Source organism: Anopheles marshallii, chromosome 2 (genome assembly GCF_943734725.1).
Source record: "Anopheles marshallii chromosome 2, idAnoMarsDA_429_01, whole genome shotgun sequence".
Taxonomy (NCBI): Eukaryota; Metazoa; Arthropoda; class Insecta; order Diptera; family Culicidae; genus Anopheles; species Anopheles marshallii.
This window is the reverse complement of record NC_071326.1, coordinates 53198038-53220521: the sequence shown is the minus strand read 5'-3', so window position 1 is coordinate 53220521 and position 22484 is coordinate 53198038. Positions and strand designations below refer to the sequence as shown.

The following is a 22484-nucleotide window of genomic DNA, read 5'->3' as shown; positions in this document are numbered from 1 at the left end:
CGATATTTTCATTATCACAAGCATCTTTTGCGTTGGTTTTGATATTTTTGGATTAAATTATTTAATGGTACAGGTGCGTCTTATCGGTTTTATTACTATGTTTTCACTCACTTCAGACCTAATTCTCAAAGCAGCGCTACGAAACAAACATAAAGCTGGTGTGAAAAGCAAATCGTCGCATCTTGCTTATGTTTTACGATTGTCAACCTCTGCAAATATCGGAAATAAACGCTCACATACACTAGCGCACTAGCGCGTGTGCTGTGTATTCAACGGAAAAGAAGGCGTGTTATTGGTTCGACGCTTCTTGCACGAGAGGGAACGAGCAGCATTGTGATTCGCGCTCTTTCTATTTCCTGTTCCTTCAACAAAACAGCATGCAATTTTACCAACCAACCAGATTTTACCATCGCAAACGCCTTGGTTTCAAAATGGTCAGTTAGCTGTTGCAGCTCGTTCGTTTACGACTCACCAAATACGGTGATTCAGCGATAGAGGAGATTACGGCATTGTTGAGGTCCAGTTGTGAAGGTGTTGCAAACGCTAAGGTTGTAACTGCAATGCTCTCATTCCGCAAGAACAATCCCTAACGGAATCAAAAACAAACGAGAAATACAGTTGGTGTCGTTTGTGTAACATGTTCTTTTTTAAAATCAGTGCTTTATATTGTGTAACGCAATTGAAATTACTTCAATTATAGAAACGTGTCTATGTCGATCAGTGTCCAGTATGCAGTTTAATATGTTTCACAGTGAGCGAAATTCAGCATTTATTTGTGAAAATAGTTGTTAATGTCCATGTGTGAATGTGCATGTGCGTTAAGAAACCTCTCGTAATAAAATAAAACGGGATGTCACGTCCCATTCTGAAATGCTTACATCCGCAGTGCATGTGATGAAGTTTAAATTATTTGCGATTAAAAGCTAGTACTTGATTTATGCAAGTATAAAGTGTCGTCAGTTCCGGAGACTTCCTAGATATCAGTGTTACCGCAATACTGTTCTTATATTTCGCTGCATCCTTTTCATGCTTATCTAAACGGTGCCTCGCTATCGCCGGTGACATCAATGCGCGGAACGCACAGGAAATTCTCCAGCGGCCGGGTATTCCTGTGAACGAAGCAACCCCAAATATTATAAAACGACGAGTGCTCGTTATAAGATCTTTGACGCTGCCACGTGTATCGGTCGTTGGAAGACTGTTGCTTTTAAAATCACACTTTGTTCTGCAACCCCACCTTAGGTACCATTCGAGCAATGATAAGGAATACAGCAAGTAACGTTTCCAACTCATTCCTGCGGTACTCATCAAGTACATCGTCATGCGGTGTTAAGCTATAAATTGTATGGTGACATCGCTGCAAACGCTGTAAACATCACTGATATCGGTTCGACCCCGACAACGGGAGCTTTTTCGTTACGACAGTGATACACTTGTGTACTACAATAGGAAAATTGTGGCAATTTGTTCCATTGATTCGTGTGTGGTGACAATGGCGTGATAATAGATTTAGAGTAGTTTCGTGACGAAGAATAGTGTAATGATCTGGATATTTTTGTTTTTGTTGCAACTTTTCAACATCAGTTAGTTGATCATTGTGAGAGGCTTTAACAACATCATGCCGTATCACTTAACAAGCGTAATTGATAAGCGCTCTGCAATTTGATCGTTTTTTCGTGAATTTCACTCACCATGGCCACAACTTGGTTGATAGGATTATAATTTGTTCAATTCGTACAACAACGGCCACTTCCCTGTTGAATATAATTTTCCACACCGGACCAAGAATTATCATTGCCTACTGGACCCCTTGCCTACCTGGATCAGTTTCACTCAGACCTGGCAATGCAAGAAGTTTGCAGTTCCATCGAACACATGGGAGCACAAATCAAATCAGAATCTCCGGCGATCGGTTCGCTACAGGCGGGTACAGCCGTAGTGGTTGGAAGTGAAACCGATATAATCAATCCTCAGCAAGTTTCGCTGAACGCTACCCAACAGCAACAACCGATCACCGCTGGTGGCGCGCAGCTGGTTGGTCGAAAACAAGTGATCTGTGATAAACCACCGCGAGCTGCAACCCAACTGCCCGTTGCAACAACTGCTGAGGCGCTCGGTTCGCAAGCTTCTATCCAGCAGCAGCAACCTCATCCGGATACATCATATTGGATGCAGAACGAAAGTGGCTTTATCAACTCACAACCCTCAATGGCTGAATTTCTGACACATATCGATAGTGAGAGCCCGAAGCTCATTTCTCAGGGCTACCCAATGGGACCCAGTGATAGCTTGGAGTCCGTACCGGAATATCCCTGGATGAAGGAGAAAAAAACTGCCCGCAAAGCTACCGCCCAAGGTACGTACATCTGTCATACGTTTATTTTTACGGAACTTATATTTCGTGGTCGTTACATGCGCTCTAAACAACGAGAGTTTTACATTTTTTCATTCGGTTCTTTCGTTGTGACCTGTTCATTGCTATGACTACAAACTGTGACAATACATCTGCATCTATAGTTGCCGTGCGCGGTACAATTCTATTGGATCCCCTTATATACCAAACAAAACGTCTAATCAAAACGTCAATATGTGCATGTATCTAAGGATGTGTAATTATCCATGTATTTCATCAAGTTTTATGTATGTTGGGCAATGGAAATATCGTACAGAAATATTAGCCTGTAACATATAGAGACAGTAAGAGAATATTTCTCAACTGACTCTAATAAGTCTGATCCTGAATACTTTTCAAACAATAACTATCAATTTTGTAATATATTATTGTGTATTAAGCTGATTGCTAAATACAGTGTGTTTTTTTTTACATTGTAGCAGTTTAGCGGAAAATATTTTGTATTACTTACAAGTGATTGTTATGTCATTTACCGTTGGGAATGATAGCTACATAATACATAATCTACACACTCTACAAATTTTCAAATATTGCATGTATTTGAGCATCTGCTTTCATTAATGTTATTTGTAATTAACTTGTTATAACTTCTTTGTTAGCTAATGGTATATTTCAATGCAGCCTGATCCGAAGCTATACATTCAAAATATTGTGAACATTAACTCACACTGACCTAGCAATATGGCCTGGTCGTTCTGTATGAATATTAAAAAAACTACCCCATCAACAACTATAAAGAAAGCAATGGTAGGACAAGTAGGGGCGGCCGATGGTGTGGTAGCGGCGTTGGTCTTTACACGACAAGACCGATCCAAATTCCCATCCGTACCAAGCCATCTGAAGTAGGACTGACCATCCGATCACGTGGTTAAAATAAGTATAATAAGCCAGAAATGGCCGCCATGACCTAGTAGGTCGTTACGCCAAGAAGAAAAAATAGTACAAGTAGTATATGAATTATTAAATTACATTTTTTTATGTGCAAATTATTCAACCCCAAATCGACGTTCAATTGTTATAACAAAAGCCTATATTATCACTACGATTGAAGCGACCTCTACGCTTGTTGATAGCTTTCGCATTAAGAAAATTAATAGATAATTGAAGATATACATTCTTACTATCTGTTGTTAGCCGATGATGTTGTGCTGAAAGCTGCGACCCAACAGGACCGATTCGAAATCATATCCCGTGCCGTTCTCTCGTAGTAAGCAATATCAATTCGGTTTCGGGGCAATAAAAAATGTAGTAAGCCACGTAAAATCGGTACAATGTGATGCGAAAGAATAAGAAGATAATTTTACCGTCAACAATAGTGCAACAATAATTTACAACAGTCCGTCGTGTATACAAATTTTGAATTGTTAAACGAAATAGTGGTTTACGAACCATAAAGAAAATTATTATTTATTTAAGTCATCCAAATGGCGATGTAATGAATTTTGCTTTAGACTAGCATGATAACATAATAGAAGGTCATAGGTCACCTCACCTTTGGCAAAAGCATTCAATAACTTTGACTATATTTTCCAACCTAAAGGTAATAGCACAACAGTACCGTATAGTGAACGGAATATTTGCGTATGATTTATACTGGTACCAGTATAAATCGACGATGGTATCTGTCAATTTACGTTACCCTTTATCCGTTCATTCCGTCCTCCGGCTTAGTCATTCACCCAACTTATTTCATATTGCTTTGCGGTTACGCATATATTCTTCACTCCATTAAAACAATCTCCACTACCCCTCCCATGGCTCGACCGATGTTTCCGACAGTGCCTGCGAAATTATTGTTAGCACTGGTATTAGCTACAAATTGATTAAGATGCTACTGCAAGTTGCGCTGATGGCGGCGCTGTTGCTATCCTTCACTCTTCCAAAGGTACCCATTACATTAACCGTGCCCAATAAGAAGATAATGTTTTATTCGACAGGCCACAGTTTCAATGAGTGCGGTTTACATGACAGTACCCACCTTCACGCGTTACGCTTAAGCACACTGTATGTTTTCTATCTGCCTATTCCTCTTCGAAGGCCGAAGGATAGTAATATCGTACGGGAGAACCCGTGTTTGAAGTGACTACACTGTCGATGATTTACTACTGACCACCCTCTTAACTCGTAATCCATATCATATAAAACTTCCGAAACTGCTGAAGCTACTCTAGCTGTGAACGGCGCAGCACGCACGACAACCCCCCGTCGTTTGACAACACCGCAGGAGGCCCATTCCAGAGAGATTAAACGTGTAAACACCGTATGCTTCAAACATAAACTAATGATTTTTCGATACGTTTGTTAACCCATCATAACCAGGGCTAGTGCCAATTTGTACCTGGTCGACAAGAAGAAAAGTGACATTTAAACACAAATATGTTATAAATCAATTTAAATTTTTGTCGTAACATAGTTTACGTTACACGGTAATAATATATAGAACGATTGAACCATGACCGATTTTTCTTCTAGTTACAGTAAGCGAAAACTATAATAAGAAATAGTTCACCTATTGTTAGTGTGTTTGATACAGCGATACAGCGATTTTATGATACAGCGTGTAATGTTTAATCATGCATTCTTCAAGTCAGAACAGTTCAGACAAGTGGGCCGAAAAGCCAATTAAGTTGTGTTGCTATAGAGTTACTATTTGAATTTTCCATGCCTAAAAAGCGTTTAATCATTTTAAATTCACTCAGTACCACAAACAGAGTCGTCTCATGTGAACATCAATAACTGGAAAACATACTGCTTAAGGAAATGAATAGGTATTAATGTTTTAACATTGGTTATGGCTATGCGACATCTGAAATATTTGATTTGATTATTTTTTATTTCCATGTATGTGTTATATTTTTACATGTATCAAACATGTATCAGATTTGATATAATTATTACGTTGCGAAAAAAAGTTAGCATGGAAAAATGCATAAAAAGTGTCCATTTATTCATGTTCAAGCTGGCAGCAACTAAATTCTGGTCACGCTTTTGTGATAGATTTTTAGATTGTGAGAAAAATAAATCCTATGGATTTTACCATAAGTTCTATCACTCACATAAAACACCCACCAACCCCAGAACACCGACCGATGACCATGGTCGCGTACAGTACGTGACCTAGAAAAATGCAAAACGACAACTGTATTTTTCCCCCATGTCTGGTACTACAGCTTCATTCAACTTGTCATCGCATTGGGTATTCATTGTATCGGTTAACCAAAAATAAAAACAACACATCACTTCCGCACGACCTTCCGACCATATCGTCGCAATGCAGAAGGTTTCTGACTCTAATTGTTGCCTTCCTCACAATTGCCCCGGACGGTTCCGATCCCATCACTCATCGGAAAAATAACTATCTATCTAACAATTGTATCCGCCTGCAACCACGCGTCTCCATTCAACGCCGAACGAGGTAAGCAAACGGTTCCATCGAAACACGTTCAACAGAATCTTCATCCGCCAAAGCCACCGGGCAGATAACGCGGAATTCATGTAACGCCAGTGACACGTGTTACTCACAGCACGCCAAACCGCTTCGGTGCGATCATTGCGTACCTCTTCCTGTTTGCATCAACGTCAACGTTCAACGCACGCATCATACCACGCGACGCATTCTACGAGTTCTTTCAATCACTTTATATGAACGCGAGAGAACATCTCGTCAAAAGCAAAACAAAAAATAGAATAGCTAAACTCGCATTCGGTGCTTCGCATTTGGCATTAGTATGATTAATGATCGTGTTCTGTTAAAAATACACCGTCTTCACAACTGATACCTTACACGTTTGCATTGCCTTAACCTACCTGCGTTACCTACACCAAGAAGCGTAGGGTTCTGACGATGAATTCCAACAATTCTTACGACGTCAATGGAAGCGATCTACAACTTTTCTTTAACGAAACTTTAGTGTAGGTGCTCTTTGTCATTTATCGCGTTTTATTCCGTACTGTTTGAGGAAAAAACATAATTTAAATCAATTTATTCATTGTACAATGTAAAGAAATTATTTTATTACATTTTGTACAGAGAAAACCATGCAAAAATCATTATTTAAACTACGCACTATGTGCTTTTACTTTCCTTTTGATTCTTTTATGTTCTACTCTGGTTGCTATGTGATGGCTCTGTACATAAAATCATATTTTTACTTCAGCTGCTATTTTGGTATTGTACTATCTTGAATTTTGTATTTTGTCTTGTATTTGTATTTAACTATCTTCTAAGCCATTTGTGTCCAATTTTGGCTTCATTTACGAATGGTGCCAAGTAAGGTGACGTATGTCAACCTTTTACATAATTTTTCATTGTCTTTATGCCAAAAGCACGAAATGTTTTATTAAAGCTTTTTGTATTTTTTTCCTCTATGAAAAACCAAAAGCCAATACGGCCAATAAGCCCTTTCTTCTTGGGTAAATTTTTTTAAAGTATGACGGCTTTCACTACTTGAGAACTGTCTGCATCACAGTTACAAAATAAAAGAAACGAATAAAACATGATGCTTCTACACGCTCATATTCTAAGTTATTATATTGCAAAGCATAAGTTTTTTCCCTTCTGACAGCAGACTGATGGCTGGAGGGGTTCCTCGAAGCTTTCAATTATGTTTTCCTAACAGCCCCGTTAGCCCGACATGTTTAACTATTGCTTTCTTACATGCGAAGTTGTTCCTCCGAACGAAATGATAAAATGCGATTCAGTCAGAAACCGCCACTAAGCGGAGTTTCGTATACGCGTTCGTGGGTATGCAAGAGTCGTTCAGAAACGCTGGCAAAGAAACTATTAAATTCTTGCACACGATCACGAAGTAGTGTCCGGCCCTGTAAGCCTGTAAGACGGCGGCTGCCCTCTCAAAACACAAATATGTTCAGATATGGCAAAACGGACGGAAAGGCAACTGACAAAAACAAAACACCAAGTACCACGGGCATGGGGGATAGAAGAGTGAATGGTAAAACTGTAGACAGCGAAGACAGAAATACGCTCGCATGACAAATGAAGTAAAATAACAGGTTACACAAAGAATGATGATTTCTAAGCCACATACGGGCTACACGAAACTTGCTCATAAGTCGACTTCAATTCATATGCCGTTGAATTATTTTTCCTTCAGGTTGCCCGCTCTCGCAAATGCTTTCCCTAGGGCTTGCCGGGCGCTTCATTGCCCTTTTGCCATTCGCTGTCCACTTCCACTGACAGATCAAAGTCAACCTCAACGATTCGTTCAATTGCATCTGCCATCGTTCAACGCTAACCGCAAAAAAACATCGCTTCCGACTGGTGATTTTTCATTGCTACGCTTTTTTATTCTCTCCATTTACCCACCGCGAGACTAACAGTCGGTATGTCGTTGCTATAATCGTTCCCCAGTCTGTTGTAACTGTTAAACTTATACAGTGAAAAAAACATAATATTACTAAGCGTATGGTTAAGTGTCTGTTTCTGTGCATGTAATTGCTACGGTATACACGCTCCTAGCAGTGGAAAGTATTTAAGATAGATCGATGGTTCGTTTTGCAATACAAATTATAAACTTACGAAGCCTGTATATCAATGTGGGCAATACGTGAGTTTACGGCACTTCAGCGGCACTTGTAACAGTTTTTCATTTCCATCGCTTTTCTACTATTTGTTCAATTAAACTTCAGTACTCACATACAATTCCTTCTATTCTATGTACTTGCTTTCGTCTTTCATATACTTTCCTTCTGGCCTGTTTCTCTATTACATTATTCTTTGGTTCTAGCGATCGTTTGTTCTCAACCTTTAGTAGGGTGCTGGTGCACATTTAGTAGTGGTGGGCAGCACATTTAAGAAGCCCAATTTAGACCAAACCTAGGTGTGAATACAATAGTTGATGCTTGAAATTTTTTACTTATTGTAAGTAATTCAAACTTCATTGTTGTTTTAACACATATAAATATTCCATAATTTTCCAGTTTTCCTTCTTCAGTTACACTATTTTCAACTTTTATAAATCGGTTATTTAAGTTGTTCAAGCGTTGGTTATTACACGTTTTACTGTTATGGTTAACTTATTTGCTTTGAGCTACTCTACTTCTTGTGTATTGTTTAAAACAGTGATCGGAAAAGTACGGTTCTCCGCAATATATGGCAGCCTTCGAAAATATTCCATCCCATGTCTAACTCTCTAACTAACTTTTAAAATATAAATTATGCTCATGCTAAATCATGCTAAAATTTAAGCATGGATTGTAACTGTTCGTTGCTGATGCATAAGAGTATTCGATAAGATTCTAGACATTGTTGAAATGAGAACATGAGAACAGTGACAACTTGTGGTCTTTACTTCGCCTCGGTTGCCTCGGTTACTTGAGGCTTGTGCCATAATACACTACTGCATTTGTCATAAAATGACTTATCATTTTCTCAATTATTAACATCTAGGACCAATAGCGTCGGATAACTTTCAATAATTTGGTATAATTTTGTGCATTGAATCGCTACTTTTAATTTCCTAAAACCTATAACAAAGTAATAATAACGTTTTCTATGAAAGCAATTATTAAAATGAGTCCGTCGTGATGTAGACAGCGTTCAGCAGCCAGGGTAAGAGAGATTTGTAGGTTATTTTAACCAACATGTACCAACATATCGACATATTAGCAAACCAAGTGAAGCGTAAACTGGTCTTTCCTAACCAGCAATAGCTTTTTCCGTCAGGATAACGCTTCCGTTTTCGTTCATGTTTTGGCGCTTTGAAACTCATTTCATGTGTATTTTTAGCGACTCTTTGGTATCGGCCAAAAATCCCAGAAAAGTCCTTTTGAAGCTGACGTCCGGTCTTACAGAGCCGCATTTTTATAGTAATACTTCATTGTCGTTCGTCTTCAACATACTCTACACTCATAAACAGCTCATTTTTCCCACTCGAATCTCCCAACAGGAGATGCAATGCGGGTACAATACGGAATACACATTTTTTTTAATGATGGGTGCTTCAAACAATAACTCTTGCAATTGTGTAATACATGCAAAATGAAGACCATTAACAACATCTAAAATATCACGCTGAACTCATGTTGTATGATTGTTTGGAGAACATTAACGTCGCATTTATGCGTCGAGTCCAAACCACCACCCAAACTTTTCCTTTGCATCCAGGCGGATTCTTTATCGTCACCACAGATCAAGAAAATCAACTGCTGCCCTAGGTGCGGTAAGGCACGCACTCTACCCAATGCTTGTGCAGCTACAGAAGTGGCACTTCTTGCGGTTGACATTGTAATTTTATGACTACTATAAATTATATTGTCGTCATCATCGCTTTACTCGCTCGGTTTAGCATTTTAAAAAAGTCTCACTTAGACCAGCGTTAGTCGGTGCGGTTTTTTCCGTTCCTGTTTAGTCTTTGCCTAACCACCCTTCGTTCAGCACGTTTGTTCTTTTTTCCTCTAGATTTATTTCACCACACGATACAGTCACAAAGTACACAAAGTGCAAAGGGCAAGCACACACCCCTACAAAACATTGCTCTATGCGATCTAGCAAAAACTGGCGCGACCTACCAATGCTAGGAAAAAATGTGAGTGTTTATCAAATAAATACACATGAATAACAAGAGTCTCAGTGCACAGTGCACACACACCTCGGAGCAGGAAATTCCTTCAAGAACCACTCCCTTTTCGGCATGGCCCATTCATATCCTGGCAGCTGGATTACAGGATGGAACGAACGCGAAACACAGCAGGAAGTTGTATTTTGCTTCGTTTCGTAGGGAGTGGAGAAGAAAAATGGACCATGATGTGCTAATCTGCTTAAAAATATTATGTTATCATTCCGCACACAATCTTCCCTACCGCATCGCGACGATTGCTGAAGAAGCATCGCTTGGCCTTGTCGCATGAAATAGGGGATGGTTCGGAGGTCCACCGTGTGAAGTCGACAGGTCAAGCAATCATTTGTCTCCCTGAGAGTGGACCGTTTTCTCTGGGGATCAATAAAATCACCGCTGCTAAACGGTTTGAAATTTGATAAGGTACAGTTTTATTAAGGGATAATCGTCCCCCATCGCATCCACCACGACCACGACAAACGATCTTTTTTACACCGGGGAACGGGGATTGTAACAAAACACTTACAAACATGCCTTACCCACCCAGCATCATAAAAGGGCGCCAACGCCTCTTAGACACTCACAAGAGGCGCCGTCATCACCATAGAATTTTGGCCCTCGTCGGTATACCTTTCTAACCAGGACACCATGAACCAGCTCTCTATCTATGTTCGAGGCCGAAACAAAACAGAAAACGAAATGTTTTGAATGAGTTTGATTAACGATCTAACATGATTCTTGCTCTGCTTGTGTTCTTGCACCACCGAGAGCTCGCAATAGTGCGTTAGACGAAAATGAGAAAGAAAGCAAAACTGTATCACCACTCTGCCCTTTCGACACCGTACATACGGCTCCCAGACGTTGAGTTTGATGGTACTGATGAATTGCGGAACAATTTTTCTTCCAAAAGACTGTAGACACCTCAAAATTACTCGCAATCCATGGGCGCTCTGGCACTTGTCCGAGAACTTCATCCCATTGCACTGCGGCAAGCGTTGGTAAGAAAAACGGCCTTGGTTAAAGGCATTCGTTGTGGGTTTGCTTTGATTGCTATCCGCTTGGGACCGGTGCACGTTCAAAGAGGAAAAAACCAACGTCTCTGCCCTGCAGACCAACGTTCCGCTAACCACAGCCCAGCAACAGTGCGCTCACAAACGTACAACGAGCCTCACAAGCGCAACTCGAGTCCAAGTGCGGCAGCACAGCATAGGCGTGAAAATTAAAATTTACCTCGGTTGATTATAGCCTCTATTAGTGCTAGCTTAAGTCATAAAACCGCGCATGATTGGCATAACAAAAATTAGGCACCAAATAAAGGGAACAGAGCGTAATCAATTATACACAAGAACACTCGCATCCCGAACGCATCGGTAGCGCGGCAAAGTAGCAAACATCACTGATAAAAAAAGTCCATTCTCTTGGGATTCACTTAAGAACCCAAAATTCCGTCGCCATATGTTGATGAGCAGATGGTTTCACTGTATATCCAACATCCGAAACACCCTCCAAAAGGTTTACATTCCATTTGGCTGGGATTTATACACAGAGTACATTTCATTTTTTAGTTTTAGTTTAGCATTCCCAGTTCTCATAAACGCGCTTCTATTACTATTCCTCCAACGCTAGATCATGGTTGATGAGTTGCATAATAATTTATACATTTTTTCAATACAACAATTCAATGCTATTTGATTTTAAATTTATTTTACCAGCATTGAAATTAACGTAAGGAACCATCTTGAAAAATTGCACACCCACCTGCAACTGTCATAAGTAATCGCTTCTTCCAAACCGGCGGGACGCGATTTTGATGAGGGTCCCCTTCTTACCGACATTAATTGGTTGCAAAACGCCGTAAGGAACTCCAAAATATGCCACACAATAAAAAAAAAAACATATTGTCTGTGGTTTCGCAAGACGACACCCAAGGCAACCCACCACCAGCCAGACTTTTAAGACAAATAGACTGTTATCTTTAAGACTCCCGTGTAAGATTAGTGTGTGTTTTTCCCTCTATTTCATATTCTATCTTTGCTATGCTTCTTTCTCGCACAGTTCAAGCATTAAGTTAATAAAACAGTTTAGTTTAATGAAAACGAATTTTATCTGCAATAACTTATTTATAATAATTAGTAATATTTAATAATTATAACAAAAATATTAGCTTATTTATTTTCATTTCACTGCGTTTCACGGCTTTCAAACATGCAAGGCAACAAAATTGAAAAAAACGCAGTTTCCACGTAATAAATCATTGATCTGAACAATAAAAATTGGTCAATTATTTAAATTTGTTAAAAATATCTGATATTTTCAAGAAATTCGAGTTTCATAAAGGAGTTGTTACTTTACCAGCAGTCTGTTGTTTGTTTAGATATTTGTAACCGATTTTATAAACCGTAATTCTAAGCTAAAACGACCTCTTGTCTGAAGGATTTGCGAAAAACGGAGCGATACAACGGACAAAATTTCTTTTTATACTCAACTATACCGACCACCGTTAGGATCCATTCACGGATCTGTTTCCATCATTCTTCCGGAACGGATTGCTCTACAATTATGGTCGCACCTTAACATAACGCCCTATGTCCCTAAGAAGAATAGCATGAATACTTTCCCAAACGCTGATAATACTGTTAACTACAGCAATAGCTACACCGCTCGGTTAATGATTGAATAGCGTTATATTACAACATTATCATATCCAAATAGGCAATTAGGGAGTGTTTTATAACATATAAGAATGTAAATTAGGTTAGTCGTGACTGGTAAATGTGGTTTAACAAACACAAATATCTCATGGATAAGATTTTGGCGCAAGGTTTCCTTAAGTTTCTGTTAAAGTTTGCGAGATTTTTTTCCCAAAGCTTGATGTCATCCAATCCGCCGCAGTGCATATTCTTGTGCTACAGTGTTTTTATATTTTTCTAGCCAAGAATTTCTTCTATGCAAGCTAGCAGCACTTATTTTGCATATTAAAGATATTAAACGCAGTCCTGTAATTGTTTTCGCAATCGTTTAAATTTATTCTTCTCGCTCTTGGTGGTGCAACTACCAGAAAACCGCATATTTACGATAGCTCGCAAACATTTCTCCCGGCATACCGGGGGAGAGCAAGAAAGGACACTGCCGTCCCTCCTCGCGTTTCTCGAAAGGCAGTAGAATCCTATGGGGTTTAAGGTATAAGGTTGTGCACACACACCGAAAAAAGTGGTTGCGCTTACAATGATACCCATACCTACCGTCGAATTGCTACCAGAAATAACAGCAACAGAAATTAAATGACTTTTAAAAATAGAGGAAAATCTTTTCCGAATCACTTTTTTTCGCTTCCTACAATTATTCTTCTTCGTCCTTAGGCAATGACCGGACAAAGGATGGGAGCATCCTTCGAGGACGATATCCGAAGGAAAGCATACTTTTTTCGTTTAAATTTATACACATTTCCTGCCCTAAAAACATCATTTTTTTTATTTTGTGTGTAAGTGTGTATAAGGCCTTTTTATTTTCCTTTACTAACAGACATCTTGCACAGATCGCGAATTAAAAATTAAAACCCATTTGCGACTAACTTCAACGTAATGCCAGTGCATTGATTTCTTTTGTTTTGTTTTCATGTTCTGGTTTTTCTTTCAAATTGTTCTTGAATAAAAGTTGCTGTTGTGTCCTAAAATGTGTACCGTCATTTGCCGATGCAGGAAAGTTCTTTCCTGCTACGGTATTATGCATATTCATCCAATCGTTCCGCAGTCAGTCCCTCCTAGTACGCTAGTGGCAACCAATCGTTTCTTTTTTCAACCTGTGCATCCAAACACAGGGGAAGTGTTTGATAAATTGCTGGTCTGTGACCTCCAGAAATCAATGTCCCAATGTTACCAACATGAGGAGGTAACAACGAAATTGCCGAACACGAAGGTTCAATGCTTTCACGATGTTTGATCGCTTGGTGACAAATCTCGGAAAGCAAATGTTTTTTCATAGCACAGACATTCTTAACCCCACATACGTTCTTCCCACTAGTCGAAACGACGCAATCCAAAGCTAATGGTCAAGCCCAAGCCGCTAACTGTTGGCTAAACTTTCTTGCCAATATTTGGCATGCACAGGTGCAACGAGCTCCTGTTCTTCTGACTGAGGCGTCCTCGTCCCATGCTATCTATAAACAAAAACAAACACACTCTACGTGTAGCACAAACGGTGTAGCAGACCGTAAGCGTTTTCGCACATCACACCGTCGGAAACGTACGGATCCAGAAAGAGGGATCAATTGTTTACAATTGACATGTGGTGATCAATCAATCATTTTCAAAAAACGATTTCCAACTACCGTTTCGTAACGTGCAGTACCGATGCGCCATCTTAGGCTGTGTCATTGCCACCGTCAGTCCATGTGTGACTAGCCGAACGCAGACTGACAGCAGCTCTCGTACCGACAGTAAAGCTGTTTCTGCTAAAGCACTCTCCTAGTCCTCCAAAATCTTGGCAGATCATCTTACCAGACGAACGTCGTCGCTAAACGTACACATGCATACATCTGCATCGGTGCGAATAAGTATTGACAACATGTTTGGTAGAGAAAATAGCATGCTAAAATACGTTTGGTTGTACACAGTACCGCTATCACCGTACCATCAATACATCTTGTTTCCCATTTTTAGTGAGGGTAATCGTACTCAGACCTACTGAAATCTGGCACATAACTACGCTGTTCAAATCATGATTGATTTTGGGTTTCGTTAAATCCTACACCATAAGAAGGTTGCTTACCCTCTACACTGATTTTTACCTCCCTGTAATAAACTCTTACCGCATTTATCCTTAAGAACAAATTCGTTCCCAAACATCCAAAAATAACACTTCCGAGTATAACAGTATAAAAATAACAGTTCCGATCTTAAAGTATGTATTGCTTACAGATATTATGAAATTCCATATTTGTAACATTCCGTTAATCGAAATGCAGCGAATCCACCTATGACCACAAGTATTTTCAGTTTACTTTTTTACACTCAACAAAGTTAAACAAGGTCACACAATTTATCCTTTTTAATACCCCATGCAATCGACATGATCCCTTACCAAGTGCCAAGATTCAAATCCATCAAACAGTTCGCTGCTTTAGGAAAAAATATATTTCCTGAAATCGAAACTACGGAAACGACTCACTCATGCTGTGCCCTGAGATGGAATGTTACGTACTGGCCCACCGAAATGCTCCCGTGGCCATTTTCTACACATATATATTTTTTCACTTTTGCTGGCCGTGGACCATGAATCATCGACTACAATTTGTGGTCGCTTCCGTCTGGCCGTAATGCCGGAACTGTAGCTAGGCGTTATCGTTGAATCGTTTTTATTTTGGATGATGTTGATGACGATAGATACGATGATAAGGCAAAACTGCTAGCTACCAAAAACTCTTCCTTATCATCCTAGAAATAAAGCCCCGCTGCGGCAGTGGTGAACATGAACTACGCGAACACACTGGTACTTACCATCGTCTATAGTGGGACGATAAATACTGGCTATTCTCGTGAGTATTGACGGACTAAACGAAACATTCCACCTCATCATCGTTGTGCGACCTTTTCTACCAACCCAAACACATGATATGTTTGAACATTTCTTGCTAGGTGCTGCTTGATTAGTAACTCACACTTCCTAATCCCAATGCTGACTCGTCTGAATATCGCTTACAACACGCAAGATGTTGTAAAAAATAAGCTTGAGGATTCATATGTTTTGTGTGAATATTATTATTACTTTGCAACCACTCGATTGATATGTTTGTTTTGATAACAACCGACCTAGTATAACGTATCATGAAGATTTCTCCGCCAGCAACAGTAAGTTATATCGATAGGAATTAGATTGACAGAAAACTGTTTCGCCGTCGTCATAAATAAATCTTTGAAAAGTTGTCTTACAACTGTTTGAAGCAAACTATATAGGAAAACATTTATATCATACTTTTTGTCTTGCTCATGAGGGGTTTCAACTGCCATTTCTTACTTTCCTTGACTCCATGTACTCGCAGCTGGAAATTCAGTCAAAAAGCTCGGATGCGAGTTGGTACTAGACTAAACTAGCATGGAAACGATAGACGCTACCAAGCCCGAAGGTGTCATTCATTTAATTTGAAGAATCGGAAGATTCGCAACTATTAATCCAAAGAAGGGAAGTTGTTTCGTTACTACAAAAATGTCTTTTTTGTTAGCGTAATGTCTGCCTTTCTTGGCTTACTACACTTATTTTAAATACACAGTGTTATTATATTATTGAGTGTTACTTAGAATAATTATCCGTCCATTTTATAAGCTATTTGTGATTGCTAGAAGTAATGTAGATGTGAAAAGGATTTTACTTAGGTTTGGCTATTGAAAAAAGTTTAATGAAGCGGCCAAATTTATTAGAACAAAATAATTATTGCTTTGTTTGTTCCGCATACATTTCATGGCCGATTGAATTTGATCTAAAACACATAATACTTAGCAGTACCGTTTTTATACACGACAGGACAGGATTTGTTTTATTCATATAAAACGGTGTTGCCAAGGGTTCTTCAAATTTACGAGAATAAATTTAAAATACAAAAGAAAAGATCTAATAACTTTCCTTTGTTATTGGACCTTTTGTCAACTCACCAAAATTTTATTAGGGAGCAGTATAGATTTATTCTATTCGACCCTTTTATTCTAATTATCCTAGGTTTGGAGCATTAGGATACTGTTTTTGCATTCCTCATAAAATATGAACATGTTGGTACAAATTTCGTTCATACTATCGCGATTCCGAACATAAAAACTCAAGAAAATATCATTTAAATTTGATTATGGTGGAACTCGTATTTAACATATTTGCTTGAATACATGATCCAAATATCATACTTCGAACAACGAATAAAAATAACTATACGTAACAAAAAAAAACATGACAAAACAGTTATACGCACGAAGAGAAACAAGACACAATTGTCGACGAAACTGAACTCTCTGTTTTATCCAACAGTTTGCATAACATTTACCAAACCAATACGAGCCACATGACTTTGCTGGAATGCGCACTGGTGAAAACTTCCGTCATTCCATCATGCCAAGTATTACACTGACTTTAATGTGAAATCGGATATTGACCATTCAATTTTACTGACCACCAATAAATATCGATAGCTGCAACCAAACATATTTTTCCTTTTCCCTTACTCGCACACAAAACCGTACGGTAATCAAATTACAATAAAATATCAATTACCATTGAACCATAAATTATCGTCCGCCACCGTTTGACAATAGCAGTTTATTTGACCCCAGCGAAGATGCCGCCAAAATCCATGCTGCCCGTATACCCTTTACGGTCTCTCGTCGTTGTGCCATGTGCTGTATTTGTGTATGAAAATGGCCAAAATCGATTAATGCACTTTCTCTTTAACAATCTCTTTAAAAGTCGTTCGCATGATTCAGCCAGTCTTATAATCGTTCAATTAAAAACGTACCGTTTACAGACGGATAAACATAATGGTCAATTGTTATACAAATAAAAACCTACGATGTTATTAAGCAAATTAAATCAAACTACGATGTGATTAAGCATAATATTTAACTAGTGCTCTTTAATTAAATTATTTGCATTTTTCGCTTTTGTTTCTTTTCATATTCTCCCATACACTTCAGCTGAGTTTGTTGCTGAAAACGGTTTACCCCGCCGATTGCGTACGGCCTACACCAACACGCAGCTCCTAGAGCTTGAAAAGGAGTTTCACTTCAACAAATACCTTTGCCGGCCACGGAGAATCGAAATAGCAGCTAGTCTCGATCTAACAGAAAGACAGGTAAATGTTTCATTTTAATTTCCTTTTCATTCAACGATCAATTTCAACGTTAAATTAGTTACGATCACCAAGATCGGCAATACTATTGGGCAGTGGATTGAATGTAACATTCTGATTTTTATGCATTTTATGCTTCCCACGCTGATGCGGAACATCGATGTCGCTGATTTTATGCTTTCATTAAACACCAATCCCAAAGGTGAAAGTGTGGTTTCAAAATCGGCGCATGAAGCATAAACGACAAACACTTTCTAAAACTGATGATGACGAATCGGGAAAGGACGATCTTAAGGGTGAGTTATATACACATTGCATACACAGCTCGGATCGTAGCACCTTTATTGTTGGGTAATGTTGTGTACTTTCAGATTCAAATTCCAAAAAATCTTGCCAAGGATGTGAACTACCCTCAGATGACATACCGGACTCGACATCCAGCTCTCGGGGGATGAACAACAGTACGCCGAACGCTGGTAAGTCGCCCCTGCGCAAAGCGAACAAGTCAATGAAGTTGATGAGAATCTTCCCTGAAAATTCGTCTGACATTCTGCCACTAGCCATGACACCGAATTCCACCGTCGATATAAGCACTCCGACTGGTGGTAGTGCAGGCTCTGGCGGCGTAACTAATGCGGTCAGTGCTGACTCCAGTGTTGCCTCCACGGGAAGCCTCGACGAAGAGGATGAGATCCATGCCAAAGTGAAGAAGAAATCCGACGTAAGTACTATCGCTACAAAGCGGACAGTATAAACTCTGAAAATTAATCTGAAAATTAATCCATTCACTTCCAACCCAACGCTTTAGGGACAAACGATAAAGAAAGAGTCGGTCAGCTCTTCAAAAATTATCAACAGTAACTCATTCAAAAGCTACGACACTACTGGTTATACCAAGGATGGCCCTGCATTGGGTCCGTCATCCGTGCCGATTACTATCCCTCACAGTCCAGTTTCTACTTCGGCCATCTCACCGAGCAGCAACAGTAATAACAACAATAATAATAGTAACAGCAACAATAACAATCTTCAATCGTACTACAATCATCCCAGTCCTTACGGAATAGTGAAGCATAAGCTACCACATGGACCAATCATTAGTCACGAGGGCGAAGGATCTCCAACCACCACAGGGTCCTCGGGTAGTGGAATGTATTTCAATAGTAAGCCACAGGACTACTTTAGCAAGGCAGATGCTGCCGTACACTATCAACCACCGTATCAACATTATCAGAAAACAATCATACCGCCAGGAGCAGGGTACGGTGGTCCACAACATACCCTAAATGAAGGCTATCCCAATGCACAGAAAACGGATTTTAATGCTCCGTTGGGCTTGAAAAGTTTTGGAAATAAAACATTAATACAAGATTCTACCCAGGTGAAGCTGCAGCAAGCACAGCAACAGCTCAATGATTCAACGTTCCACTCTCAGAGCCAACCCTATTACAATAGTTGCGACACAGGCCTTAACAACGTCGGACAATACGGTCCGAGCGGACAACAATACTATCCAAATGATTACGATCCTCAGCACGAGTTTGGCGGAGGAACCGGCTACTACGAGTCAACGAAACCGGGAGCAGCAGGACAGAGCCACTACTACGATGGTATGAGTTCGTTTCACCACGGTACATTAGCTGCTAACAACAACATGGATTACCAAGGCAATGCCCCATACACTGGCCTCGGTACCGCAGTGCCAGCGGCGATGGGAAATGATTCCTGTGAATCATTTGCCTTTCATCAAGCATCTCCTGTAGCTAGTGCATATTACGAACAACAGCATCTTCATCAACAGCAGCATCAGCAGCAACACCATCCACAGCAGCATCACCATCAGCATGCTTTCCAACAGCAAAACAGTCAGCAACTGCATTCGTTCCATCATCAGCAACAAGCGCTGCCGAACCCTGGGGTAGGTGTGGGCATAAACAACACTGCTGTAGTGAGAACAGCAACCCAGATAGGAAACCACCACGACATTACCACAGGTGAACTCTGCACGTTTAATGGTTGCCCGCCAGCTGGCAGCAGCAGTAGCGTAGGCCAAACAAAACCAGCCGCCATGGTTAGTCTGGACAATTCCAACTCATCCGACTTCAATTTTCTTAGCAATTTGGCGAATGATTTCGCACCTGAATATTATCAGCTTAGCTAATTCTACATCCACGTTTGCTGCCGTCAAGTTCTTAATTTTCTCTAAAACACAATCGAACTTCCTTGTACATGAGCTTCAAACTTCAACATGGCATCTCGCTAATGAAAAATGGTTTTGAACATCGTATGGTCACTTGAAAAGTTATGAACATAACACGCACATCAACGTGCATACTTTTCCACCAACTTTTGTTTTCGCGTACTTTATTTTATAAAAAGCAATCCTGTTGTTGTTGAATTGTTACCTATTTCCTCTCTGTACTTTACAGACAGTTTTTGTTTCGGCGTATGTTTGTTTTCGTCCAGCTGTATTAGCCTCAGGATATTAATCCCTGTAAATAAGGTGGAACCAAACGTCTGCGAGTTCAATACCAGTTCAAGCGGATTTTATATCACATAACAATGGTAGATTATTCCTGGTACAGGAAGCACAATACACGGCTACCCAGCAACGAGCTGTACAATGATAACCGGTGTATCAATAGGGTGGTCAAGGCAAACAAAACAAAATAACCGTTAGAGTACAGATGTTCACTAATCGTCGTCGGTATATTAATGATACTTCTTTATGTACAAATTATAACCAACAGTTATAGCAAAAAAACAATAATGATCACGCATTTCGAAATGTAAAATAAAGGATCAATGACAATTTAACTTTTCTTTCTTTTTCTCTAGCTAGCCATTTTATTTCTTACTATTTTGAAGTATAATTCCGAATAATTGTCGTGGAACTCATTAACGCATGTTTTGTCGGCCCTTGTTGGCATGCAACTTATGAGAGCGCAAATCAAAACTATACTATAAACGAAATTAATTATCTCTTTGGAATTAATTATGCATTTACACATTCAAACCCATCGCAAAATATCACAAAACATGGAATGTCACACAACATAATGTTCAATGAATGGGAAAGGTGTCAATTTCTCTACTTTAATTATACATGTTAGTACTTAAAACGTCGCTCGACTTGTTATTTCTAATTGTTGATGTGGAAAGATATTATTGTAATGAAGAGAAATGGGTTTTTTACCAAACTAAACTTGATTTGTTCACGCTACCGCCATTGTCGGTACAAATAGTCCAGGTGCAGTGTCGGTACAAACAGTCGTGCTGTAGCCAAGACAACAACCCAACGTATAATTTTTTATACAATTACCACAGATGCGAACCGTTCCATTCTTTACGTATTGTGCACCAGGTGACAGCACTACAGCTCAATTTGGGCCAGCTGCCTTGTTTAATCTGAACAATTTCAACAATTGTTTTCTGAGCATTTTATTAAATGATATCACTTCGCAAACAAATCAGCTAGCAAACGAGACGACACAAAAGAATAGTTGAAAACATATTTACACTACATGTTTGCTGTGGAATAAAATCACGACCAGTGCAACCGTATATCCAGTGGAATTAGTTAAATGGATACGAGAAAAATCATTGGACCATAAACAAACGGCAGTAATAAATTACAGATTTTTTATTTTATTGTACTTAATTACAAATGAAAGAATATAAGTAATGGACAAAGCAGTTGAAAAGCGGGTTTGGAGTCAAGTAGACGCTAGATCTCCATTTGTTTACTGCTGTCATTTATTCCCATTATGCGAAAAGTAAAACGAGCTTGCGAAAGCTTGCTCTTGCATTCGAAGTTATTATGCAAAAGAAAGGCTTTAAGCTTCTTCACCAAATCATCCATTAAAGGATGCTTTTGAAAACGCTTTTAATATCCTTTGGACTGTGGCGTGAATAAGTACCTGTACCAGTAGATTGTTACGGCTGGAATTACAGCTTGAATTGCGTTGTGAAAATCGTTGATATAGAAATCAATTATTGTTTTGAGATTCTCTATTGGTTGCGATATTTTCGTATGCTAAAGAACTCCGTTCAAACCAAACCATTCAAAATTACTACAAATACAATACGTACGAGACGACTCTATTACGTAATACGAAACCTATGACTTAACCTATGAAAAACAAATGCCTTAACCATGTAATTTAATCACATTTTTCAATTCATTTCATTCATTTTTTGTGTGTTCACAACTTCTCAGCTCTGGTTTGTCGTATTATGTGGGTTTCATATAGACTATAAAATTATATTCACAAGAGCCATAATTTATTTCTGATTCGAATACAATTTAATGAACACTTTAAGCACTATGCACTACAGTCGAATGAGTCCACGATATATGACACGCATATCGATGTATATCATTGAAGCTGATCATCGAATTCAGTATATGTAGTCTCTACGCTTTTCGCGCGCGCTTCACTACAATTCATAATTTACTCTCTGCTTGAACTAAACAACTTATAAATTTGAGTTCGTATTCGTTCGTAAACTATGAAAAATGGCTCACGATATTACTTCTTGATTTAGAAAAGGCTTATAATTGAATTATTACCAATTGTATGGTTCATTGCATTAAGATTTGTTTATGGTTTTGCTCAAATTGGCTAGCTTTATACACAAAGAACATTTTGTGGAAATTAATGTTCCG

The 22484-nt window shown here is 39.2% G+C and overlaps 1 protein-coding gene across 1 annotated transcript; it reads left to right on the top strand.

The window, feature by feature from the left end:
• The first annotated feature begins 1845 nt into the window (after positions 1-1845).
• Positions 1846-19976, top strand: LOC128709276 (homeotic protein proboscipedia). The gene is made up of 5 exons (XM_053804265.1): positions 1846-2356; positions 17661-17818; positions 18018-18111; positions 18187-18536; positions 18624-19976. Exons 1-5 carry the CDS (start codon positions 1846-1848, stop codon positions 19974-19976), a joined length of 2466 nt encoding a protein of 821 aa, XP_053660240.1.
• Positions 19977-22484: the final 2508 nt, after the last annotated feature.

Coding starts and splice junctions, on each gene's coding strand:
- LOC128709276 (XM_053804265.1), top strand. CDS start 1,846: ATGCAAGAAGTTTGCAGTTCCATCGAACACATGGGAGCACAAATCAAA. Junction 2,357..17,660: donor CCGCAAAGCTACCGCCCAAG/GTACGTACATCT, acceptor CATACACTTCAG/CTGAGTTTGTTGCTGAAAAC. Junction 17,819..18,017: donor TCGATCTAACAGAAAGACAG/GTAAATGTTTCA, acceptor CCAATCCCAAAG/GTGAAAGTGTGGTTTCAAAA.